This window comes from Ctenopharyngodon idella, chromosome 9, assembly GCF_019924925.1.
Source record: "Ctenopharyngodon idella isolate HZGC_01 chromosome 9, HZGC01, whole genome shotgun sequence".
Taxonomy (NCBI): domain Eukaryota; kingdom Metazoa; phylum Chordata; class Actinopteri; order Cypriniformes; family Xenocyprididae; genus Ctenopharyngodon; species Ctenopharyngodon idella.
Window position 1 is genome coordinate 6,090,295 of NC_067228.1, and position 23,604 is coordinate 6,113,898.

Sequence of the window (23,604 nt, forward strand, 5' to 3'; positions counted from 1 at the left end):
GCACACTGCATTGTGGGATACAGTGGGTTTTTTAAAACTTTTTGATTATAGGGAGCCCCTAACATGATTATCCCCTTCTGAGTAACCCCCTTCCTAAAATTTATATAGCCATATATTTTCATGTATAAATCCATTCATATAAAAAAAAAATATATAAATCAAACAAATGAATAAAAATAATAATAGTGATGAAAAACATGAAAAATAAATATAAAATAAATGAATACATTTAAATAAAAATAAATATTATAAATATTTAAAATATAGATATATATTATATCTCTAAGTTGACATTGTATCTTTTCTCTTCTCCACCAGTGTTATTTGATATTGAGATACTTATATATATATATATATTTTTTTTTTTTAATTTCTTGACTTAGTTTTTTTTTTATGTTTTCCATTTTCATTTTAGTTAGTTTTTATATAAATACATATATATATTTTTTTTAAATAAATTTTTTGACTTTTTTTTAATATATATTTTCTATTTTCATTTTAGTTAGTTTAGTAATTTTGTTGTGTGTTACAATATTTCAGTTTTAGTTATTTTAGGACATCATCAAGTTAAATTAAGTTAAATCATTTCTCTATCAATTTAATGACCATCAAGTTAAATTTAAAGCAACAACAAAAAAGGTTTATGGTTTTAGCTTGTTTCAGTTAACTATAATTATGGAGGAGCATTGGAATTGTTTAGATGTATAAAACTAAAAAGAAACATTAAACTGTCAATAGAATGAAAGTGTTTTGTGATTAAACTATGATGTTCGACCAATCCATATACTGTAGATCAGAATGAAACCATAATAACATAAAATTCTGTACATTTTAACATTTTCTTTTCCACAGACCCTTGCAGAGCCCATTTTGAAACCCCCTGGAACACAGTACCTCAGTGCAATGTGCTCTTTTGAGTTAATGTTGTTCTGTCCACTGAATGACTCTCCGCTCTCATTATACCCCATAAAACAGTTCTGCAAATACACAAAAACACATGAAGTCAAGCTTGAATGGATACAACTTTATAAAATGTCTGCATGATGTGTGCTGTTTGGACTTGCTCCTGATCATCAGCTTGATTTAGTGATGAACGAAAAGTCAGATGCTGTTTCGCCACGTCAAGGGACGTCCATCGAGCGAATGAGATCACAGGCCTGGGGAGCACGCACAGTCCAGGCCAGTGACCAGCTGTTTCTCTAGTTCCTGAAGATCTGTCCTCCACTTCCTGCTGCAGCCTGTAATGCAATGAGCAGACGGTACACAGCTTTAGCAAGGCTGGGTTAAAAACAAGCAAACAAACACATCTAATATGACATCCTCTTGAGGGGTAATCAGAGGAAGTCCCGTCTATCAATTCACATTAGCTGTGCACTGCTGACATCTTCCTGATACTCAGACCATCAGTCATCCTGAAATGACTGTTTCAATAAGAAATTCATGGTCTGAATTATTCAATGGTCTGAATTACTTTTGAGAATGTAAGAACTATTTCCAGTAGTGTCATGCACATTTTTTTTTTTAAACTTTTTTTTTTTTTACTGCTATAGACAAGAGATGACTTTAATTTAAAGTCCCCCTGTGATGAAAATCAAGTTTTTAATGTTGTTCATATGTCTTTCTGGTGTTTTTACATGCCAAGTCAACACCATTGCTGAGTATTTTCTCTATAAAACTGCAGTAAACCAAAGACAGTCTCAAACCCGTGGTTTGAAATCGCTGGTGTTTCTGACATCACAAACTACCTTGTAACCAATCACATCAACATGCTGGCGGGCTTCAGCATATCATTAAATGACCGTGCAAGGGAGTCTCAAAAGAAGGTTATCCAGGTATATTTTTCTGTTGATATGAAAAACCGCGTAGATTTAGCAATATGGAGGGTATATGATGTATATTATGATGTTATAATGAACTATATGCCTTTTTGTTCAAAGCGTTTCTAAGGATACTGATTGTTAGAAGGCAGCTGTCTGACTCGTGAATGTGAACATGGTTTGTGTAATATTAGCAAGACATCATTAGCTGTTTGATAACGTAGTCAAGCAAAAGGCTAATCATATTAATTACTGTTATGTGTCCGACGTTGTAAAAAGCGGTACCATTGTGCAGCGTTTACCTCAGTAAGTTGACCGAGTGGATCTCATCTGAGCTTGTGCGAGTGAGTAGAGGCGGGGCTAATTATCATATTCATAGATCCGTGTATATTAAATGAGGCAAGGGTGTAGAGTTTCATTTAAGCTATTTTAAGGCATTAAGAATGTTTTTCACAGGAAAAAACGTTTAAATATGTAATTTTGGTGATCAAAGATGAGTTTTAAGGAATAAAATTGACTACGGGGGACTTTAATAGTAATAAAATATCAAATCCTGACCTAAAATTATGTATTATATTTGGTCTTTAAACTAAACTAAAATACTTTATTGATTTATTTCATTTTAATTAACCTATATAATAAATATAATTAATTGCATGTCCACTTAATCATTTAGCAGGTGCCAAAGCGACTTACAAATGAGGAGAATAGAAGCAATCAAACCAACAATAATTCATATACCCTTTTATAAAAATATTATTATAGCCTTTAATATTATTGTTGTACATAATATAAATGAACCGTGTGTGTGTGTGTGTGTATTTTTTTTTTTTAATTTACCTACCATATAATAAATATAATTCATATTATTATAGCCTTGTGTGTGTGTGTATATATATATATATATATATATATATATATATATATATATATATATATATATATATATAGGAGGAGCTCAGTGAATTCAAGCGTGGTACCGTGATAGGTTGCCACCTGTGCAATAAGTCATTCGTGAAATTTCCTCACTACTGAATATTCCACGGTCAACTGTTAGTGGTATCAAAACAAAGTGGAAGCAATTGGGAACAACAGCAACTCAGCCATAAAGTGGTAGGCCACTTAAAATCACAGAGCGGGGTCAGCGCATGCTGAGGCGCACAGTGCGCAGAAGTTGCCAACTTTCTGTAGAGTCAATAGCTACAGACCTCCAAACTTTGTGTGGCCTTCAGATTAGCTCAAGAAGAGTGCATCGAGAGCTTCATGTAATGGGCCTCCATGGCCGAGCAGCTGCATCCAAGCCTTACATCACCAAGTGCAATGCAAAGCGTCGGATGCAGTGGTGTAAAGCACGCCGAGTGGAGACGTGTTCTCTGGAGTGACGAATCACGCTTCTCTGTCTGGAAATGCAATGGACGAGTCTGGGTTTGGCGGTTGCCAGGAGAACGGTACTTGCCTGACTGCATTGTGCCAAGTGTAAAGTTTTGTGGAGGGGGGATTATGGTGTGGGGTTGTTTTTCAGGGGTTGGGCTTGGCCCCTTAGTTCCAGAGAAAGGAACTCTATATTAAACCTTACGGATTAAGAATGGGATGTCATTAAAGTTCATGTGCACGTATATATATATATACACACACACACACACACACATACATATATATACTTAATTATGATTTTTTTTTTTGTATAAATAATAATATATGTGTAATATAATGTGTATTATTTGTGTGTGTATATACACACACACAAATTGGTTTATATATATATGTATATATATATATATATATAAACCAAACTGATTATGAAAAAAAACATTTAAAAATATACAAAATATAATAATAAAAAATATATTTATATAATTGTAATAATATATTTAAAATTACTATAATTAAAAAATAGCATATTGTGGATGGTCGATAACTTTTAGATTTGATGAAAAGAAAGGAAAGCACGTTTTAAGATTCATGGTTAGAATTTTCAGCTAAGTTTCAGTAAGTAAATGATATGCAGAAGGCAGAAGTCATGCTGAACTGGCAATAATAACTTATTGCAATATGAAAAACAAAAATAGTTTTTGGAAGTTGCATTCAAAATCCACTTTGACATTTGAATTGGCATGACTCCACTGAATGTAAATGAGTTAGAGGTCATTTCCAGGCCATCTTGACACCTGACAGCTTTTTTTGCTGAAGGTTCAGGGAGTTTATGCACATTGCAAATAAAATATGGGCCAGAAGATGACAAGCAAAATGAGGTCAGTAAACTGAGGATGCTGCCATCTTGATGAGTAAATTACAGAGGATGTGGATACTAACGAGCGTATGAGTTTTTGACGAGAGGGAGGCGTGTATCAGGGATGAAACACTGGAGGTTTGGAGCAACCGAGACATAAAAAAGTGGTTGTTTGTGTCTCCATGTGCAATTGCCTAGAGCATACGGAGAGATACACATCCACAACCAATCAGGGTGAGTCGGCTCTTCATTAATCATACGTTACGGAGTTTCCCTCGCCACTTAAGCCTCTTATAAAGAGCCAAGCATGCTGCCAGATACAACACAAGATGATGCTGAATGAAAGTCAAAAGTCTGCTGTGATTTTAAGGGTACATTTACAGTCCTGTGTTTAACTTGAGGAAAGCACGTGTCTCACTGAAGCCAACCCAAAGCTTCGGTTGAAGACTGAATGCACCCATTTCTACAGGAAGCATTCATGTCGAATGGGCTTGGAAAGCAGGGTCTGTCTCAGAGGAGAGTCATTGTGAAGGATGACATCTGAGATTATAAATCAACAAGCCTCGCCGTGACTTCAGAAACCGTCTGAAACCACAAGAGCAATATACTTCATGATGGAATTCACCAAGGACCGGATTCTCACTCCACTGTCACGCAATGCTGACGAGATCCAGCGAGAGATTGCGAGCTTTCTTAACACACCTCTGAGTACCCAGCAATCATTGCTCCAAATAAACATTCCATGTGGAAATTCATGCAACTATCGCAGGCTCTGCACTTCGTATTTTAACACAACCACCCAAGATAAATATACCGTTTCAAAACAGGAATGTCAGGTATCTTTTGATTAAACTGGACGCAGTTAGCCAAAAAATGAACATTGCTGTGATATTTGGGTGTCGGGTAAAGGTAGCATCAAGCACACACCTGTCTCTCTTACTTACTTAAGCAGACAGGAAATGCATGTTCCTGACAGGAAGCTAAAGAGGTAAAGGCAGTCAGGGCCCTTTAGAGATCAAGCTGAGGTAAACGAGCATAGCTAACCGGGCCTCTGCTCCGCTCAGGGAGTATCAGTTTCTGCCACATGGGTCAGCCAAGTCGAGTTGTGTGTACCTTCTTATTCATGTGCTGACTCTTCACATTTAGAGCCTCGTCACGGCCATCGATCCAATCCACCTGGGCTTCCTTACAGGCTCCTGGGTTTCACAATGCATCCATTTCCGTCTTTGCAAACAGCGCTAGGCGAGTGCATCTGCTGAAAAGGCAAGCAAGCATGACATTCATTGGGTTTTGGGCTGCTTTTGATCCCATTGCACATTCAAATTGACATGATTTCTTTTGACCTCTATTGTTAAATCACAAAAGAAATAATGATTTTGTGAATCAGAATTTGCAATCTGTAGCTATTTAATGTTGTGCAATAGAGTGCTGAAGGAATAATGCCTTTTTTTAACAAGCCAAAACCGGAAACAAGTTGCATTTTAGCACTTCCGGTTACATCATCCTAAGCCATATTTGGACAGTAATGTGGACGTGGATGTCTGTTTTTAAAAAAAAAATTGTATGGTACCTTAGTGATAAAACCCATGCATTCAGATCACTAATCTATATAAATGTCATTTACACCGATCAGGCATAACATTATGACCACCTTCCTCATATTGTGTTGGACCCACTTTTGCTGCCAAAACAACCCTGACCCGTCGAGGCATGGACTCCACTAGACCCCTGAAGGTGTGCTGTGGTTTCTGGCACCAAGATGTTAGCAGCAGACCCTTTACGTCCTGTAAGTTGCGAGGTGGGGCCTCTATGGATCGGACTTGTTTGTTCAGCACATCCTACAGATGCTCGATTGGATTGAGATCTGGGGAATTTAGAGGCCAAGTCAACACCTCAAACTCGTTGTTGTGCTCCTCAAACCATTCCTGAACCATTTATGCTTTGTGGCAGGTAGCATTACCGTGTTGAAAGAGGCCACAGCCACCAGGGAATACCGTTTCCAAGAAAGGGTGTACATGGTCTGCAGCAATGCTTAGGTAGGTGGTACGTGTCCAAGTAACATCCACATGGATGGCAGGACCCAAGGTTTCCCAGCAGAACATTGCCCAAAGCATCACACTGCCTCCGCCGGCTTGCCTTCTTCCCATAGTGCATTCTGGTGCCATGTGTTCCCCAGGTAAGCAACGCACATGCACCCGGCCATCCATGTGATGTAAAAGAAAACGTGATTCATCAGACCAGGCCACCTTCTTCCATTGCTCCGTGGTCCAGTTCTGATGCTCACGTGCCCACTGTTGGCGCTTTCGGCGGTGGACAGGGGTCAGCATGGGCACCCTGACTGGTCTGCGGCTATGCAGCCCCATATGCAACAAACTGCGATACACTGTGTATTCTGAAACCTTTCTATCAGAACCAGCATTAACTTCTTGAGCAATTTGAGCTACAGTAGCTCGTCTGTTGGATTGGACCACACAGGCCAGCCTTCGCTCCCCACGTTCATCAATGAGGTTGTATGATTGTCTGCGGTAAATAAAATGCCATAGGCCTATGCATGGAATACAAAAAAAATCATATTTAATTTAATAACAGGAAAATAATATCCTATTTATTATGTGATTATTTAAATCTCCCTTTTAAAAATAGAAAGATAGACACGCTATAGTTGAAATAGTTTTCTTGCATTTTATCTCAAAATGATGGATGTCATTTTAAAAATATGGAAATTAGCGGAAATAAGTTAATGCAGGCTTTTACATGAGGTAAACATAAAGCTGCTTGGTTTATACTTTTTTAATGTAAAATTGTATTGCTGTAACAGCCCATTTCAAATGTTTACTCTCCTTTTGCTGAGGTGGAGCGGTGATGAAATATTGTTCTTGTTAATACTTCCCAGCATTTCAGTAATAAAAGTGTACATATTCAAAATGCATGCAAATTACAGCGAACAGCACCAGTTATCATACGGTGTTCCGCAGAAAGGATCTAAAAAAGGATTTAAACACGTGAATTTTGAATTGATCTCCTCTAGTAAACTCATAGATGTGGATTTGGACGGCCTTGACGTTTGTCAAAAAACAGAAGGTAATTCGGCCGCGGGGATTTTTACACGGGTGGTGGGAGAAAAACACTGACATTCTGGATTCGGACTGTAATAAAACTACCGACTAGCCCCTGTAAATGTTGAAAATACCTTACGTCCCTATGAGAAACAATTTACCGCCCGAATAAGGCTCTGAAGTCAGTGTGTTTTTTGAATGGGTTTTTGGTAAAATGCCTGAAATAAGGTCTGTGGTTAACACAAGCTCAAGACATTTTCACATTTTTATTCTAAGATATAAAATACATCAGTAATACCCCCTTGTGTGTGTGTGTGTTTTTTTTTAAAGCATTTACTTAAAAAAAAAAAATTCATTAAAAATGCATTTACTAACAAGTGTCTAAATGGGAATTCAGATGTCATCACCTACTCATCTACTCACTAGTCTACTTTTACAACCTTGTTGTGTTCAGAATCACACTCTTGCAAACTATTCTAACTCAAACATTCAGGGAAAATGTTTTTAAATAAAGACTTTAAAGAGTTGTCAGAAGCTGTTGAAGTCATGTGACCGTCGTGAAGTTCATTTATATCCTATGTTTAGCTTTTGACTTGTGACGATTGTGTTTAGGATTCAAAATTTGTAAAAGCTGTGTTCATTTGTGAAGATCATCATGAAGAACAAAACATGCAAGAATCATATTGGGGTTTTGTCAAGGCATCCAGGGTGATGATAATTTCTGGGTTAAGTCAAAGTCCACTGTTGGAAATGAAGGTGGCTGAAGTGTTTATGCAGGACACCTTTATTAAAAAAGCAATGAGATTGAGTTGAACATCTCTCAATGCTGAAGAAGAAACGAGAGGCTTTAGTGGGAAGGAACAAAGACAGCCAAAATCATCCTCCACCAGGACTGATCTTCTAAACATCTCTTTTCCTCCTTATTGGAGATCTGGGAAGCTCGTCTGTGCCGTCTTATCAGGGGAGGAAATAGTTGATTTGATGTGGCGTTGGGCCATGAGCTTGGATCCTTTCCCACCCTCTGTCAGAAGGGTCATACTAGGAGGAAGTGCCGAGGGAATCGCTGCTGGGCATCCATCCAAATGAGACACCCCATATCCTCCTTCTACGCTGTTCACGGTTCCACTTCAGGGTCACTTGATCTGAATCGCAGAAAGCGACACTCCTTTCAGAGTCTGCGAATGTGCTCAGAGTTACGTAATAGCATGATTCAGAAGTCTAAAGGCATGTGGTGGATTTGGATTTGGTGGTAGGGGGTTTCGTGACACACGATGATGCAATCCGGTGACTCTACCCGTTCTTGCTGTGAACCAGCATGCATGGCGTTCACAGGCCTTTGAGAGGGCCGCCTTCCACTCCATTCTGTGCCTGCAGGTTTAAGTCTGGGATTCCAGTCTGCAGGAAAACACATTTTACTGCATTCCCATAGTGGTCGTGGAATTGTTATTTTCCTCTTCTTTTCCAGGGTTCCTGCTGATGCTGTTGTCTGATGGCGGTTTGTCAGCCCAGTGACAATTCCTGCTTAATTTCAAGAGGAAGCCCGAATGCCCTCAAACATGTCTGCTGATAGCTTTGTTCCTTGGCCAAGAGCAAACTGTTCAGCTCAGCTGTGGAGCGGCTCCCCAGAGCCAAAGCTTCACAGAAGCAATTAACCATGGGTAGTTTGGCTTAATGAATACTATCAATTACAAAGCCTCTGTACTTAAAGAGCTGGAAAAACTCTGGGACTGTGCGGTATTTCACATGAGGGAAAACGTAAAACATTCTGCAAGATTATTTTTAGCAGTTTAGTGTTGCTTAAGATTAATGTTTAGTAATAAAACAACAATCTGCAGCTAATGTGCATGATCTCTAAATCGACCTAGGTTAATGAACACAAACCCAATGCTAAAAGGCTGTTGACCTGCAATACGAGTTGGCGAATGCTCTTGCTAGGCCTCAAAGATGTTATTTGTTTGTTTAGTTTGCTTTTTGATTAGTTTCAGATCTGAACACTTACAGGAGGCAGGAGCTGAAAGTCTGGAACATTCATTTGCAATTCTATCTTCCGCTGTTCGCCGCAATTCACCACTGCCGGTGCTGCTGGAAAAAAGTCAAATTAAGTGGCATTAAGCAATTTTGGTTTCCTAATTAAAACAGATTTATTGGTAAATTTTCTCCATTCAATATTTCCTGTCTTAAACCAAGCCACAGATTAAAGCGTCGCCTTCCTTTACTGTCAACAGCAGAGTCATGCTCTGAGATCTGACACACAAACGGCCGTTTGAGAGGGGAACTGCACCGGAAATACTATTGTAATTGATTTTGCATGTGTATGACACAGAGATGAAAAATTACTAATATTTATTTAATCGCTACCCTTCCTGTTATATTGACCTGACACAAAACAATCAAAAATACTGTTGTACTTGGACTGCATATCAATAGTGTTTAATTTCTTGAATTCAAGCTTTTTTCTTTTCTTTTTTTTTTTTACTTTTTTTTTTCTGGCAGGAACAGCACAGCGTTAATAATACCCAATCTAAATCACATGCAAACAGGAAAATTATTATTATTATTATTTTTTTTTTTATGTGAACTATCCAGCAGGATGAGGAGGGGGGAACTAAAGAGCTAGTCAAAGGTATGAGATCACTGTTCAAAAAAATGTGCTGCAATTAAAGAGAGAAAATAAAATAAGAGCACAAGTGCAAATTACTCTGATAGAAGGTGAGATACGAGATTAAAATGAACTAAACAATACGCAGCTGTTACTCAATTTTAACAAAAAGGGGAAAAAAAGTCATTTTATACCGACACAAGCACATATGCACTTTTATAAGCCTATATAAAATCTTAAGATGCAGTTAATTGCATTTCTGTTAAAGCCAAAATTAAATGCATGAGGAAATTGTCTGTTTCGTTGGAAACTTAAGATTCTTTTTTTTTTCCTAATACATTTATAAGACAAGAATGCAATTAGTGGCATAATAAAACAACTGATAAACTACAACTACAGCTGATCGGTTTATATAAAAACAATTAAAAATAACAGAGAAAAAATAAATAAAACTTTGCTTTATCTTTCAACAATAGTAAAAATATCAGACTGAATCAGAATCCTGTTCTGGGAATTTAAATGCTGCTAATGTACAGAACTCAGAAACAGACAAATCAAAAATGTAAATGTTTGTTATAGTGACCCTGGACCACAAAACCAATCATAAGGGTCAATTTTTGGAAATTGGGATTTATACATCTGAAAGTTGAATAAATAAGCTTTCCATTGATGTATGGTTTGTTAGGATAGGACAATATTTGACAACTATTTGAAAATCTGGAATCTGAGGGTGCAAAAAAATCTAAATATTGAGAAAATCGCCTTTAAAGTTGTCCAAATGAAGTCCTTAGCAATGCATATCCACTCACAAAAATACATTTTTGATATATTTACAGTAGGAAATTTACAAAGTATCTTCATGGAACATGATCTTTACTTAATATCCTAATGATTTTTGGCATAAAAGAAAAATCGATAGTTTTGACCCACACAATGTATTGTTGGCTATTGCTACAAATATACCCCTACAACTTATGACTGGTTTTGTGGTCCAGGGTCACATATCAGCAAAGAAACCAAAATACTCTGATGACCCCTAAAATGCCAAAATATATGGTTAAATACAAGCGAACATACATACATGCAAACATAAATAAATAGTGCCCAAGAAAAAATGTTTGTTATAAATTGTTTTGGTCTCTGTGGAGAGAAAGGAGTCCTGACATGGTGAGGCTTCACATGAAGATAGTGCCATCTAGAGCTCTGAGTCAATATACACCCATTAAACTCAAACTACTACAGCTATAAGAGCAGAGATCATGTCTAGGACAAAGTTAAAGAAAGTACTTGACTGAATAAATAAATGGTCTTGATTTAACATCACAATAAACAATTCTTTATAATAGATATTACTTTTTTTGTGTGTGTCAAAGTGATGCCACTTGATCAAACCTGAATTCTGTAAAGATGGAGGGGTTCGACTGTTGGAGGACATGCCAATCCCAGAATGCACTCTAAAGGATACCAAGAGATAAAGTTCAAAATGAAATATGCAGCAAACTATCTTTATCTAGATACATGACAACTTACAGTTGGATATAACTTTACATGGAGGAATCATGCTTCTTTGCTATGAGTGTCTATCCACCTTATTTTTAACGTAAGAGTGGGCTTCCGGTGTCACCCGCTTCCAGATATTTTTAGCTGTACAGAACAGCTTGATATTGCAAACTGGTATCTTACCATATTATTTTTTTGTACCGGCGTTATTATAAACACTGGTTTGTAGCGCAAATTGTTTTACCATTTACAGCATTTTGTTATTCTTCTAGTTACGTACCTATAGTAGCTAATTAACTGTAAGGCTGCATCTGAAATCACATACTTCCCTACTAGTAGTACTTTCCTTAAAAGTAGGTGAAAAACAGTATGTGACAAAAGTAGTATGTCTGAATTCACAGTACTCATAAAAGAGAAGGCAAAAAGTACCCGGATGACCTAATACTTCCGGTGTCATGAGAAATCAAGTCCCGTATGTATAAAGCCGCTCAGAGTAAAATTTTAGTCTTAAGTGTGTCAAAATTCTAAGAATGACGTAATTTTACTCTTATTCCTAGACTTAAGAATAAGTATGATTCATAAAGGTTCTTAAGTGTCAAGACTAGGTCTTAGCTCCTAAATTATTTAGGAGAGCTGGAGAGGTCTCCTAACCTAGTTAGGAGTAACAAGATGGCAGCAAAGAAGAGGAGACACACGCTTTCCAATAAATACATGATGTATTGGAGTTATATGATGACATGGAGTTGATAAAACAACATAAACTTGACTGACAATTCTTTTTTGTAACTGACCTAATAAGAAACGTAATAACTTTAAATAAATGTAATAAATGTCATAAATATTACTTAATAATTAATATGTTTAATGCATTTTAATACATTTAATGACTTTGAATAAACTTTAAATGTAACAACTTCTCTCTACAAATCAATGCTCTGACTGTAGAAATGAAATAGTAATTACATTTTTTGGTAACTGGAAAAATGCAGCAGTGCACCAGTGATGACTTGAGCCCATCAGTCCACAGTAAACAGGCTCTTAAATAGTACTATTGCTAAACTTATCACATCAAACATAGTGGCCAAAATTGATGTGCAAAGTTTTTTTTTTTTTTTTTTTTTAAATGACCGTTCAATTTTGCTTAAACCATATTTATATTTTTATGTTTATATTATTTAAATGTTTTACAATATGAGGGAAGAATAAAACACTAAACTAAGCAAAGGTATTTATCTGACAAAATTTTTGGCAAAAAAAAAAAGAAAGGGAAAACTACAGCTAGGTTTCAGAAAAACAAACAAGCTCACAGGAAAAAGCATACATTGACTACAACATAATCAATATTTCATTGGTCCTCTTGTTTTTGCATGTGTTCATAATCTCTTTGTATGACAGCCTGGCCAAAAAAAAAATTTGAAATAATTTAAAATAATTTGAAATTTCATTTTACTATCACACATGAAACAACTGACGCCGAGCACAGCTACGCGATACACATCATTGCTCCAATTGTAAATAGGGAGACACATATCAATAGAAAAAGATTCCACACCATCAATACTAATTTGTGATAATTTTGCACAATGCAAAGCTATTTTTAAAAATAAATTTAAATATTAAAACGTTTCAGTGTCTTTTTAAATGATTTTGACTTCACCCTTGCAGGCTTGCTATTGGCCGATTCAGAGGTTGAGGGTGGCCATTCTGAGTTGACATCATTGTAGTCCTTAGTTCACTGAACACTGAAGTCAGCACTTAAGAATCAGTCTTATACTTTACTAAAAGTTTCTTTTAGCTTCTTTATAAAAGTCTCCTACCCTTAGAAAACTCCTACTCTTTACTAAGAATTTTTTGACACTTAAGTCAAAACTTAACTATTCTAAAGGGAATTATGAGAAGTTTTATACATACGGGCCCAGGTCTCCTTTAGGACCCAAACGGTAATGCCTGATCAAAAGCTGTTATCATGATGTTGTGACTAATTATAACCTATTTAACTATTGTATGATGTCTATTACATTAAGTGCACAAACAACATAAATGCCTGTGTACTGCACATAAAACAAACTGGAAACGCTGCCTAGAAATGTATTTTTTATAAGGATAAGGATTGTTGCAACATACTATGTTCTGTAAAAGTAATTTAATATTAATTTTATACAATAGCAATGTGGTTATATTTTAATAAATTAATTGTCATGCTAGGTACAAACGAACATCATTAATTTGAAACATGCAATTGGGAACTATACTGGAAGCAAAAAACATACCTAATATAATATAAGCTAAGCTAGCAGGCTAATCGGGTAGATGTATGTTATGCTAGTACATAAGCTAACTAAAAAGCAGTAAGTAACTTGGTTTCAGTTATATACTAGTATATGAGCCATGTAATTTAAAAGATATTAATGGTCATTATTAAACGAAATAAATCATAACGTGATTTTGCAGGAATTATAATCAGGAGCTAAAAATACTACCCATTAAAAGTCCGTTGAACACGCGGGGACCTAAAGGAGACCCGATTCCTTGGGCGGACATGATTTCTCACCACACCGGTGAGATTCTGAAGTGTGAACACTATGGATATTTTACTATCCCATTAGGCCACGGGAGAGGATTTGTGAATGGCGGTGAAGCGACGCAACTGATGCCGGTAGGTCACATGATAACGACAGCAGGTCAGATGTAGTACGTCTGAATTACATTCATACTATAAAGAACGTACTTTTTTAGCAGTCCTGAAGTAATTACTTAATCAAAATAATTCTCTAATTGCACCATGAGGAGGTGAGGCGTCATGAGCGAGGATACACAGGTGTTTCCTTCCCTCGCATCCTAAGGGAGTGGAGCTAAGATAAGAGGAAAGGAAACGAGGATGCACATTCACAGAAAATATCTTACTCCTGCATTGCAAAATAAGGTGGATAAAGGTCACTGGTTGCTGGGATGCAGCTTGGACATGAGTATGGAACCCCTAAAGGGACATGGTGGTGGGAAAAATATGAGATAAGAGTAAATAATTCAATGCTTTTGCGATCTGACACACAAACGGCCGTTTGAGAGGAGAACTGCACCGGAAATACTATTGTAATTGATTTTGCATGTGTGACGCAGAAATGAAAAATTACCAATATTTATTTAATCACTACCCTTTCCTGTTATATTGACCTGACACAAAACAAGCAGAAATACTGTTTTACTTGGACTGCATATCAATAGTATTTAATTTCTTGAATTATAGCATTTTTTTCTGGCAGGAACAGCATAGCTTTAATAATACCCAAAGTCCAACTGAATCCGTCTTTTCTTGACACTGCTTCCCGCTCCAGTTCAAATCAAGGAGGTTTTATTGAACACCACGCCCCCTGACTTGGGAAATGGCCAATCACAGATGAGAATTTTGGGATGACTTTAGAGATTCAGGACCTACCAATCTGGACATGCATCCTGCTCTTAGAGTTTTGGGGTTTCTAAAGGGCCTCTTTCCAGATCCGCTGTTGAAAACAATCGGAAAAAGATGACAGTCACTCAAGATCTGCTGCTGACATATTGACATTAAACATAGGGAGCTTTGATCAAGTGTTTGATGGCAGCATAACAGCAAAAATGCACTGAGGGGAGATTATTACAGGGTATTCACGAATGAGAGTGCACTTGGTAGTGTGTGAACCCACCTTTCCCAAATTGGGCAGACGCAGACAGAAGGACTAGTTCTCTACAAGTCCACTGGTGATTCATTGGCAGAGTCCAGCCTTTCCCAGGCTTTGCTTTCCACAGTTTGTGGTTTTCAGCAAGATGTGGTTTTAATGTCACTGCACACTAAAGTTATAGTCTGAGAAGGAAAAAAGCCAGTCGTACCCAGAGAGTGATCCTGATGGATGAAGCCTGGGAAATCTGCGATATAGTTGAAAACCTCAGTGGAATCAGTGCACATCAGAGGCCATTATATGATGGTGAGATATGATAGTTCAATATGATATCTGCTAAGATCCCTGAGAAACTTGTGGGCAGGGCCTCTGTGCAGACAGGATCCGTCTTACAGGAAGTATAAATCACTTCCTGTGCTAAATGATAATTACGTTTATCATGAGATTTAGCAATGATTTTGAGAGTGAAGAACAATAATGACCCCTTGGGGTACAAAAAGCAAAACAAAACAAACATACAGCCAGCTAAATACAAAAATGAAAAACAAAGCTCATTGGAGCATGTGTGCAATAGGTTTTCATTATCAGTATCGAAATGAACAGTGGTTTAAAAAAAAAAAAAAAAAGTACTCAAATTTCAATCATAACTAAGTACAAGAACAGATACCACATTAAAAAGTGATATTTTAATGGAAATGAAAAAGAAAAAAAAGTACCTAGTTAAGATTTTTTCCCTCTTTTATTCAGCAAGGATGCATTAAATTGATCAAAAGTTACAGTAAAGACATTTATAATGTTACAGAAGATTTCCATTTCAAATAAATGTTCTTTTGAACTTTCTATTCATTAAATAATCCTGAAAAAAAGTGTCACTGTAAATATTATGATAATAAGAAATGTTTCTTGATAATATGTTTACTTCAGAAATGATTTCTGAAGGCTCATGCTACACTGAAGACTGGAGTAAAGATTGCTGAAAATTCAGCTTTGCCGTCATATAACTAAATTACATTTTAAAATATACCAAAATAAAAAAACAGTTATTTTAAATTGTAATAATATATCCTAATATTACTGTTTTTACTGTATTTTTAATTTGTATAAATGCAGCCTTGGTAAGTAGTCAAATGCTATTGTCGCTCGCAACTATATTCTGGAAATGAAGACAAAAACGCTTATCGGGCAGGACGTTTAGACTTTTCTGTGCGCTTCTTACATCGTGCAGCACTCCGCTCTTTTCGCAAGAACTGAAACAAACATTTTAATCAGGGTAATGAAAAATTAGACAATCAGAATGTATCAGAGTAAAAAAAATAAAATATTTATCTGGATAAAAAAAAAAAAAAGTAAACAAAAGTTGCAACAAATTAAAATATTCAAGGAAAGTTGAAGCTACTTTAATAAAGTATAGGAGTGCTTCACACTACTGTAATGCAAAAATACAGGGACTACATAAGGTAATTTTTCAGCATTATATTCACATGTAGGCAATATAAAAACATAAAAAAGCACCAATATGATAATTATAATAATATTAATTAAATATAAATAGTGAATACTTTAATGCTGTAACAGATGTTAGCACAAGCTAAAATAACAAAAATAAGACTAATATCAATATGATTTTCTCTCATCAGTGGTGTTCAATCGATATTGTCTTTCATTAAAGCAATAAGCCACAAAAGGTACTGTGTCACAGTGATTTTACTACTGGTAAGAGGTGTTCTTTGGCAAGGTGCAAAGCTGGGTATATAAAACTCTCTTAAAATGGCAGCAACAGCATGTTAATTAACTATTTTTGCTAATATACTTATGCATTATACTCACAATAAGAGTGTAGTATTCTCAGCTCCATGTACCACAGATTTTCCCCCAAAACCAATACAGAAATATTGCATTACCTTGGAAGCCACTGGTTTCCATGTAAGTAATGCTGAGGAGCAAGTGGCCACTTACACCCTCGAGTTAATCGACCATCTCCATGGAGAAGCAGAGCCACATCAATCCTCGTGAAGCATAAATCTTTTGACGGTTTCTGGCAGCTGAAGGGAAGAGATACATGACAGACCCTTCTTGCCCATGATCTTCCGGATTGTAATGCGGCACAGGTGCATCAATCTCCTCGGGTTTCCTGTGTTAGAAAGCACAGGTAATGGCAGAGCTCAATGCACTTTATACATAAAACTATAACATGATTTCTTCTCTCATCATGGAGAAAAGCATTTATGAAAGTTATAGCTTTAAATAAAACAATCAAGCAAAAACGTCAAAGTCTGCCGCAGCTCCTAATTTTGAATCAACATTTCCTGTTCACCATTTAACAGCATTTTATGTTATAAAACATATCTTTTAAAATGTTTATGCAAGAAGGCACAAATCACAATCACAAAAATTAAGGCCTTTTCTTTTGTGGAGTAACTTGATGTAACAGAATTCATCACATTGCTAATAACTCACTGATGTTTGAGCTGTTGTTTTTCCCTCCAAAATGATGTCACTTCCTAGAGGATGATGTCATTAGGAAGTGCCTGTTAGTTAAAAGATTTTACAAAAGACTAACAGGATGAAAAGTGATGTTGAAGACACATTAAAAAAAAAAAAAACTATGAAGGTGTAAGAAAATTAAAATAATATTTCCAAAGAAACCTTTTAGTTTGAAACCAGTGTTATTTTAGTATTTATATACTATTATAGTATTTATAAATATTTAGCTTTTTTATTTTTGTATTTTTTATTTTCATTTTAATTTTATTTTAAATATTTCTATATAGCTTTAATTAACCTTTTTATTTCAGTTTTAGTTTTAGTCATTTTACTACTTAAACTTATTTAGTCCAGTTAATTGCCAAGGCAGCATTTCTAATTTTTGTTATATATTTTTTAAGCTTAAGTTTTTCATCTAATATTTTTTTATTTATTTCAGCTTTATTTCATTTCCCAAAAACTATTTTAATAGATTTAGTTTTAGTTTTAATTAACAATAACAACATTTTGGTTGGAGAAATAAAAATAAAAATAATGAAGAAATGTCTGGAATATTCTTTAATAAAATGCCAGTTTTTCCATGTTAGAAGTGCATATCACATGACCAAAATCCAATCAAACCTAGGTAGTGAATATATTTAAAATTTAAAATATCCACCAATCTGTCAGACTGTGAGGAATAACAAAAAAATTACTTTCCGCATTTAAAAATTGTGAATTATTTGTTGTTGTTTTTTGCTAAAAAAAAACTTTCCTTATCCTGAAGCCATTTATTTCCAGGTTTTAATAGCAAAAAATACCATATTTTTGGACTGCACTGTATAAAAATGAGCATTTAACAAAAATGCACTGCATAATAGGAATGACCCATCAATAACATGACATCATCTAAAACACAACTTACTTTTGGCCTCCTGGTAGATTCGAAGGGCTTCAGCGTTGACCTTTAAGCGAACCATGGTTTCAGGATCGAGCTCGTCCCAGGGGACTAGATACGGGTCAGCGCCATGGTCCAGCAGCAAGCGAACAAAGGCTGGTTCGCATCCGAGTTTTAGAACGCCATCCAGCATACAGGAGGCCCGGCCCCTGACCAGCGCTTCCCTGCTCACGGGGCCATTGTAGTTGTAGTTCGGGTTGGCCCCGGCATTCAGAAGCATCCGGAAGCAGGGGAAGTGGTGGTAAGCAGCGCTAATGAACAATGGACAGACTGCCAGAGTTGCCAAAGTGCGGGTGCCGAACATAGCCCTCTGTTCCAGCCGGTGGTCAATATCAACATCAGCATTGAACCTGTGTGTATTACAGGACACATACAGAGTAATGAACTTTTTCATAGCACACACTCAAATAAGTCATTCAACTCCCAATAAAGCTGTTCTCATTTACATACTTGTTCTGTTTCTGTTTTCAGACAACAGAATGAGTATGAAACAGTGACAGAAACGTGGCCCATTAAGATTATATGCAGTCATATTCCAAGCTGCTGCTCTGTACTGCTAAGATCCTCATTTATAACGACGTCGTCTGACAAAATCTCTGGTAAAATTTCTGTTAAATTTCCAGAAACTTTCCATGGGAAGTTAAGCTGTGGAATTTTGGAAATATTCCAAGTTGAAAACTTAATGGGAATTTATGAGAATTAAAGGAAATTAATTGGAAAATTGGGTCATTTATACAAACTGTATGGCCTCAATAGCTCTGCAGTAAGTAATGTGCTGTGTGCATGTGATTGAGGAATGCGCAGAGTAGAAATTCAACTGAATTTGCATTAAATCTGTTTGTTTTAACCAAGATTATGCTGCAAGATGTTTTTTTTCCCAACTACATTTAAGTTCCCTGTTATAGGCTAACCTGCAATTTTGCAAATTTCCAGTTTATTCCCATGGAAAGTTTTCAAATTTGAAATTGTGCAACCCTATTTGCAAGATATATCATTTGAAAAGCGATCCCACCTGATCAGCTCTCGTAGGATGTCCACTCGGCCCACTTGTGCAGCGTGGTATAAAGGTGTGCTTCGGTGATGCCTGCTGCCATTCGGATCAGCACCGGCTTTCAGAAGGATCTTCACACAGTCCAGGTGTCCATTAACCACAGCCATGAACAGAGCAGTCTGACCCTTCACATCCACCAGGTCCACTCCAGCTCCCTGAGAGATCAGATACTCCACACATTTGCTGTGACCCATCATGGCAGCAATACGCAGGGGCGTGCAGGGCAGCAAACCACATGACCAAATCAACCTCTCGTTGATTCGCCTAAAAAAGAATTCAATGTTACACATTTCAGCTAACACAATCTTATATTCTGTGTTCACATAATTAAGCAACCCAGATAACCATTTGAATTGGACAAGAACATTTACATTTATACATTTAGCAGACATTTGTGAGCAGTGTTGCCAACTAATGTCAATGGAAAGCAGCTAACGCCTGCTCCAAAAGTTAAATGTCGCTAGATTATAACGTGCTAATTAGCATATTCATCATGTTGATCTAATATGTCATCAAAATTGTGAGATATAAACTCACAATTGCATGTTATAAAGTCAGAATTGAGGGATATAAAGTCAGCATTTTTCCCACAGAATTGGACTTTATAACTTGAAATTGCGAGATACAGGACGTAAAAGAAAAGATCTGTCACTACTTCTATTTCACCATTTCATCATGTCTTGAATGAATGCATGAATGAATGAATGTTCACTGTTTGAAGCTGTCTTCTTGTAGTAGGGTCCTGAGAGTGTCTAGATCTCCCAAATGGGCAGCGTTATGTAGACGCATGTCCTCACTCTGTTCCAGAGGCCTGTTGCCAAATTGTTCCTGGAGCCATTCCTTCAGGTTACGACCTAACAGAGACCAGATCAGATCAATTAAATAAACAATAAATGATGATAGATCTGTATGATAGGTGTATGTGTAGTCATTGAAAAGCTTCTTGGAAACACCATGAAGACACATGAAAAAATACTATAGTAATTACTATAGTGTTTTTGAACCATACTATAGTAAATTGTAGTATACTGTATATATTATAGTATTTACAACACTTTGTTAATGAATGCTACAGTATAATACTACTATAGTGAACTGATAAACTGTAATAAATACTGTTATACTTTAGTTTTACTACACTAAACTGTAGTGTATTGTAGTATAATATAGTACCATATAGTTGTAGAAAACTTAGTACGGTATTGGGTAAAGTAATTTGTTTATATTACTATAGTTATTATATTAACACAGCAACTATAGACAAATTAATTCAAGTACTTTACTATAGTATGGTTCAAAAACACTATAGTATTTACTATATCTTACTAAAGCTGACTCTATGGACAAATTACTGTAACTAAATTCACACATTTGTATCTGTAAGTGCCTTACATTACCTACGAAATAGCTTTCATACAGATATATAAAAATGTCTTGCATACTAGGCTATCTGTCTAACTACCCTCTGTCAATCCCACAATTCACCGCCCGGGCGTGTAGCTCAACTTCCATAGGAATGAATTGTCACTCACTCCACGCGCGACATCAGCCACGCCTCTCGCGATGTTTGCTTTATCGCAGATGAAGTATATTTATATTTATAGAATTATATTTCAAAGCTTTTGCGTTTCCTCAGAATCGCGAAAGGTCCAAAGTTGCGATTTCAAAACACGTTCAGCTTCAAATGGGTACATTTAGTTTCAGTAATATAAGTGTATGAAATAAGTTTTAAGAGGGTTTTCAACAAATATGGCCTACATAGTCCCTAATAGATATGTATTGAACATAATACCGATTTAAATAGCTCTAAAACTTATGTTCGTTCTGATATAAATGTTTTGAATAAGTCATTCAGATCAGAGGTACAATGACCTACCAGCTGTGTTTGGCAGCTCAACATTCTCACCATCTGCCATCATGTCCTGTCAGTCTACTAAATAATGTCTGCTTCAAGTGTCATAAACCACAATAAATGAGCCGTGAGCGTCTGTGCCTTTTTTTCTTGATGCTGTTTTTAGCAGCAGCATGGACTCATGGCTGCATCACTGTAAGAGCTTCTCTGATTGGCTGACTTGCAATTGTCTGGCTCAGGCTCATCTGGTCTTAAAGGCACAATATGTACAATTTTTGCAGTAAACTATTCAAAAACCACTAGGCCAGTGTTATATATTTTGTTCAGTTGAGCACTTACAATATCCCAAATGTTTCCAACTATTTGTAAACTGTGAGAAAATCGCGATTTTAACCAAGGATACGGGACGTGTCCGGGAATCGCCTGTCAATGGCGTCATATCTGTGTTACCCTCGGTTTCCGGTTTTATTTTGTAGAAACCATGGTTTCTTTGACAAGGGAACAACTGTTTGGTTACATTTATAGACAGAAAATTAATTTTTGTTATATAGCTCAACATGTTTATTCTTGTTTAAATCTAGTTTTCTTGATTTTCTGAGAGTACCATGCTTTTACCATGCCTCAGAGAAAAACTATTTTGTCAAGTAGCTAATACAGCATTTTCTCCATCATACAATACGTTTCAAAAATTAATTGCATGTCATTAATCAACACAAGCCACCCAGCATTTATTAATATGATATTCTAAAATCGATCTAGCTTACTGCAGTGTGCAACAAGTGTCTCACAGCAGCCGCTGAGCGAACGCACAAAGTAATATTATAACATCATTTTCAACACAGTTAAATGTATCTAATATGATAAACGGCGCTGTGTTACCTCATACGCTTGACCGGAAGAAGCAGAAGTGGCGACTGCGGCATAATAAGAGCTCTGCGAGCCATGTATCGCGTTCGTCTCTCATTAGCAATCACTCCAGCAGCCTCGATCCGCTCGGCTCGGCTCTGCTCTGCTTCATACTACAGTAACGTTAATAATCTCATCCATGAATCTGATTTCTGCCCGAGTCCTGTCCCGATTCTTTTCCACTGACTGTGAGGTGAAGACGCTCAAACTCGGCATCATCAAGCTACGTCTTTGTTTTGAATAGGCGACCTCTAGCGGTGAAAAATCTACATATTGTAGCTTTAAGGTGGACTGCTACAAGTTAGGTGAAACTACCTGAGTGGATTTATGCATAGACTACTTATCTAATGCTTTAATACAAAGTGACTTAATATAATCATACAAAAAAAAAATTATTATGCAAGAGAGACACCAATGTAAATATGCTACCAAAGATATGGTTGTGGATTTTACAATAGTCTAACTTTCTGAGGGGGAGAGCTGATCCTGAACATGTTTTGACAGTTTTCCTGAGATTCACACATATACTCACTGACCTTCGTTCAATCGGAGACCCGAGGAGCCCCAGAGCAGCTCACCGTAGAGCTCAGTCCAGTGCGGTGTGGACCAAAGCTTGAATCTCTGTAACTGTGGTAGGTGACTTGAGTCTGTCATTGTTGGAGGTTTATATTGAAGAGCCGCAGACGCATGCTGTATTGCTGCCTGACGACAGCTGAACCATGTACACTGGCCTACGGGCTTTAAAAATAAACAGCGAGCCTGACGGCCCCATGTGTCTCTGAAGAGAACTGGACCGTAGGGAGCAACGCACAACTTTCTAAACACAAGACATCAGTCAGAGAGCCGTCTCGTTCAGCAATAGTCATTCAGCTGACACTGTTGAAATCTTACAATTATACAACAGATTTGGGCTGAAATATGCCTATTATGAATTTTTTTTAAGAAAATGTGAGCCTTGCCTGTGCAAAATTTGCCTACTTAATATGTGTAGCCATTGGTTTGCTATGAGGTTGCCATTGTGTTCTGAGTGATTTTATGCATGTTGCTTTGTGGCTAAGGTGTTTTTAGTGTTTTTTAGGATTGCTATGTGGTTGCTTAGCCATTGCTAAAATGTTCTGGGCAAGTTATGTAATCAGATTACTTTTCCAAGTAACTAGTAAGGTAACGCATTACTTTTAAATTTACAACAAAATATCTGAGTTACTTTTTCAAATAAGTAACGCAACTGACAGTTCTCATGACCCCATGTTGAGAGAAATCAGGAGTAAGTGCTGATGCATTGTGTGCATGATGGTGATGGTTATTGTAGTTCTAGACTAAATGTGAGCATACATTTACTCATCTCACTTGCACAAAAACAGATTCAGTATTCCTCAAAATGAATAAAAATGCACAAACCAGCGATAATTAAATATGTTAAATTACACAAATATACTTTATGTATTTAATCTCACTTTATTAAGCAATGTCTTTGCTGCAGACCTTCTGTGATCCAACCACACTAATAAGCAAAAATGACTTT

The 23,604-nt window shown here is 36.5% G+C and overlaps 1 protein-coding gene and 1 long non-coding RNA gene across 3 annotated transcripts; both read right to left on the bottom strand.

Moving 5' to 3' along the window:
• Nucleotides 1–395: 395 nt before the first annotated feature.
• LOC127519251 (uncharacterized) lies at nt 396–11,022 on the bottom strand. Its single transcript, XR_007931756.1, has 3 exons — nt 9,103–11,022; nt 5,161–5,302; nt 396–1,238 (listed from the first exon to the last, which is right to left on the bottom strand). It is a non-coding gene; the product is annotated as an uncharacterized LOC127519251 (long non-coding RNA).
• Nucleotides 11,023–16,087: 5,065 nt separating this feature from the next.
• Nucleotides 16,088–21,382, bottom strand: asb1 (ankyrin repeat and SOCS box containing 1). Of its 2 annotated transcripts, none has more exons than XM_051906827.1 (5): nt 21,201–21,382; nt 20,037–20,178; nt 19,286–19,588; nt 18,241–18,623; nt 16,088–16,983 (listed from the first exon to the last, which is right to left on the bottom strand). In XM_051906827.1, the coding sequence occupies exons 1-5, from the start codon at nt 21,241–21,243 to the stop codon at nt 16,853–16,855; spliced, it is 1,002 nt and encodes a 333-aa protein (XP_051762787.1). In that variant the 5' UTR covers nt 21,244–21,382; the 3' UTR covers nt 16,088–16,852. The 2 variants fall into 2 exon arrangements, with proteins under 2 accessions (XP_051762787.1, XP_051762788.1); XM_051906828.1 differs by lacking the exon at nt 16,088–16,983 and adding an exon at nt 17,283–17,353.
• Nucleotides 21,383–23,604: the final 2,222 nt, after the last annotated feature.

What these genes read in the sequence shown, in the direction of transcription:
- asb1 (XM_051906827.1), bottom strand. Translation starts at nt 21,243, where the DNA reads ATGATGGCAGATGGTGAGAATGTTGAGCTGCCAAACACAGCTG. An exon ending in TGAGCTGCCAAACACAGCTG is followed by an intron (nt 20,179 to 21,200) that starts GTAGGTCATTGT and finishes GGTCTCTGTTAG; the next exon opens with GTCGTAACCTGAAGGAATGG. An exon ending in CAAGAAGACAGCTTCAAACA is followed by an intron (nt 19,589 to 20,036) that starts GTGAACATTCAT and finishes ATTCTTTTTTAG; the next exon opens with GCGAATCAACGAGAGGTTGA.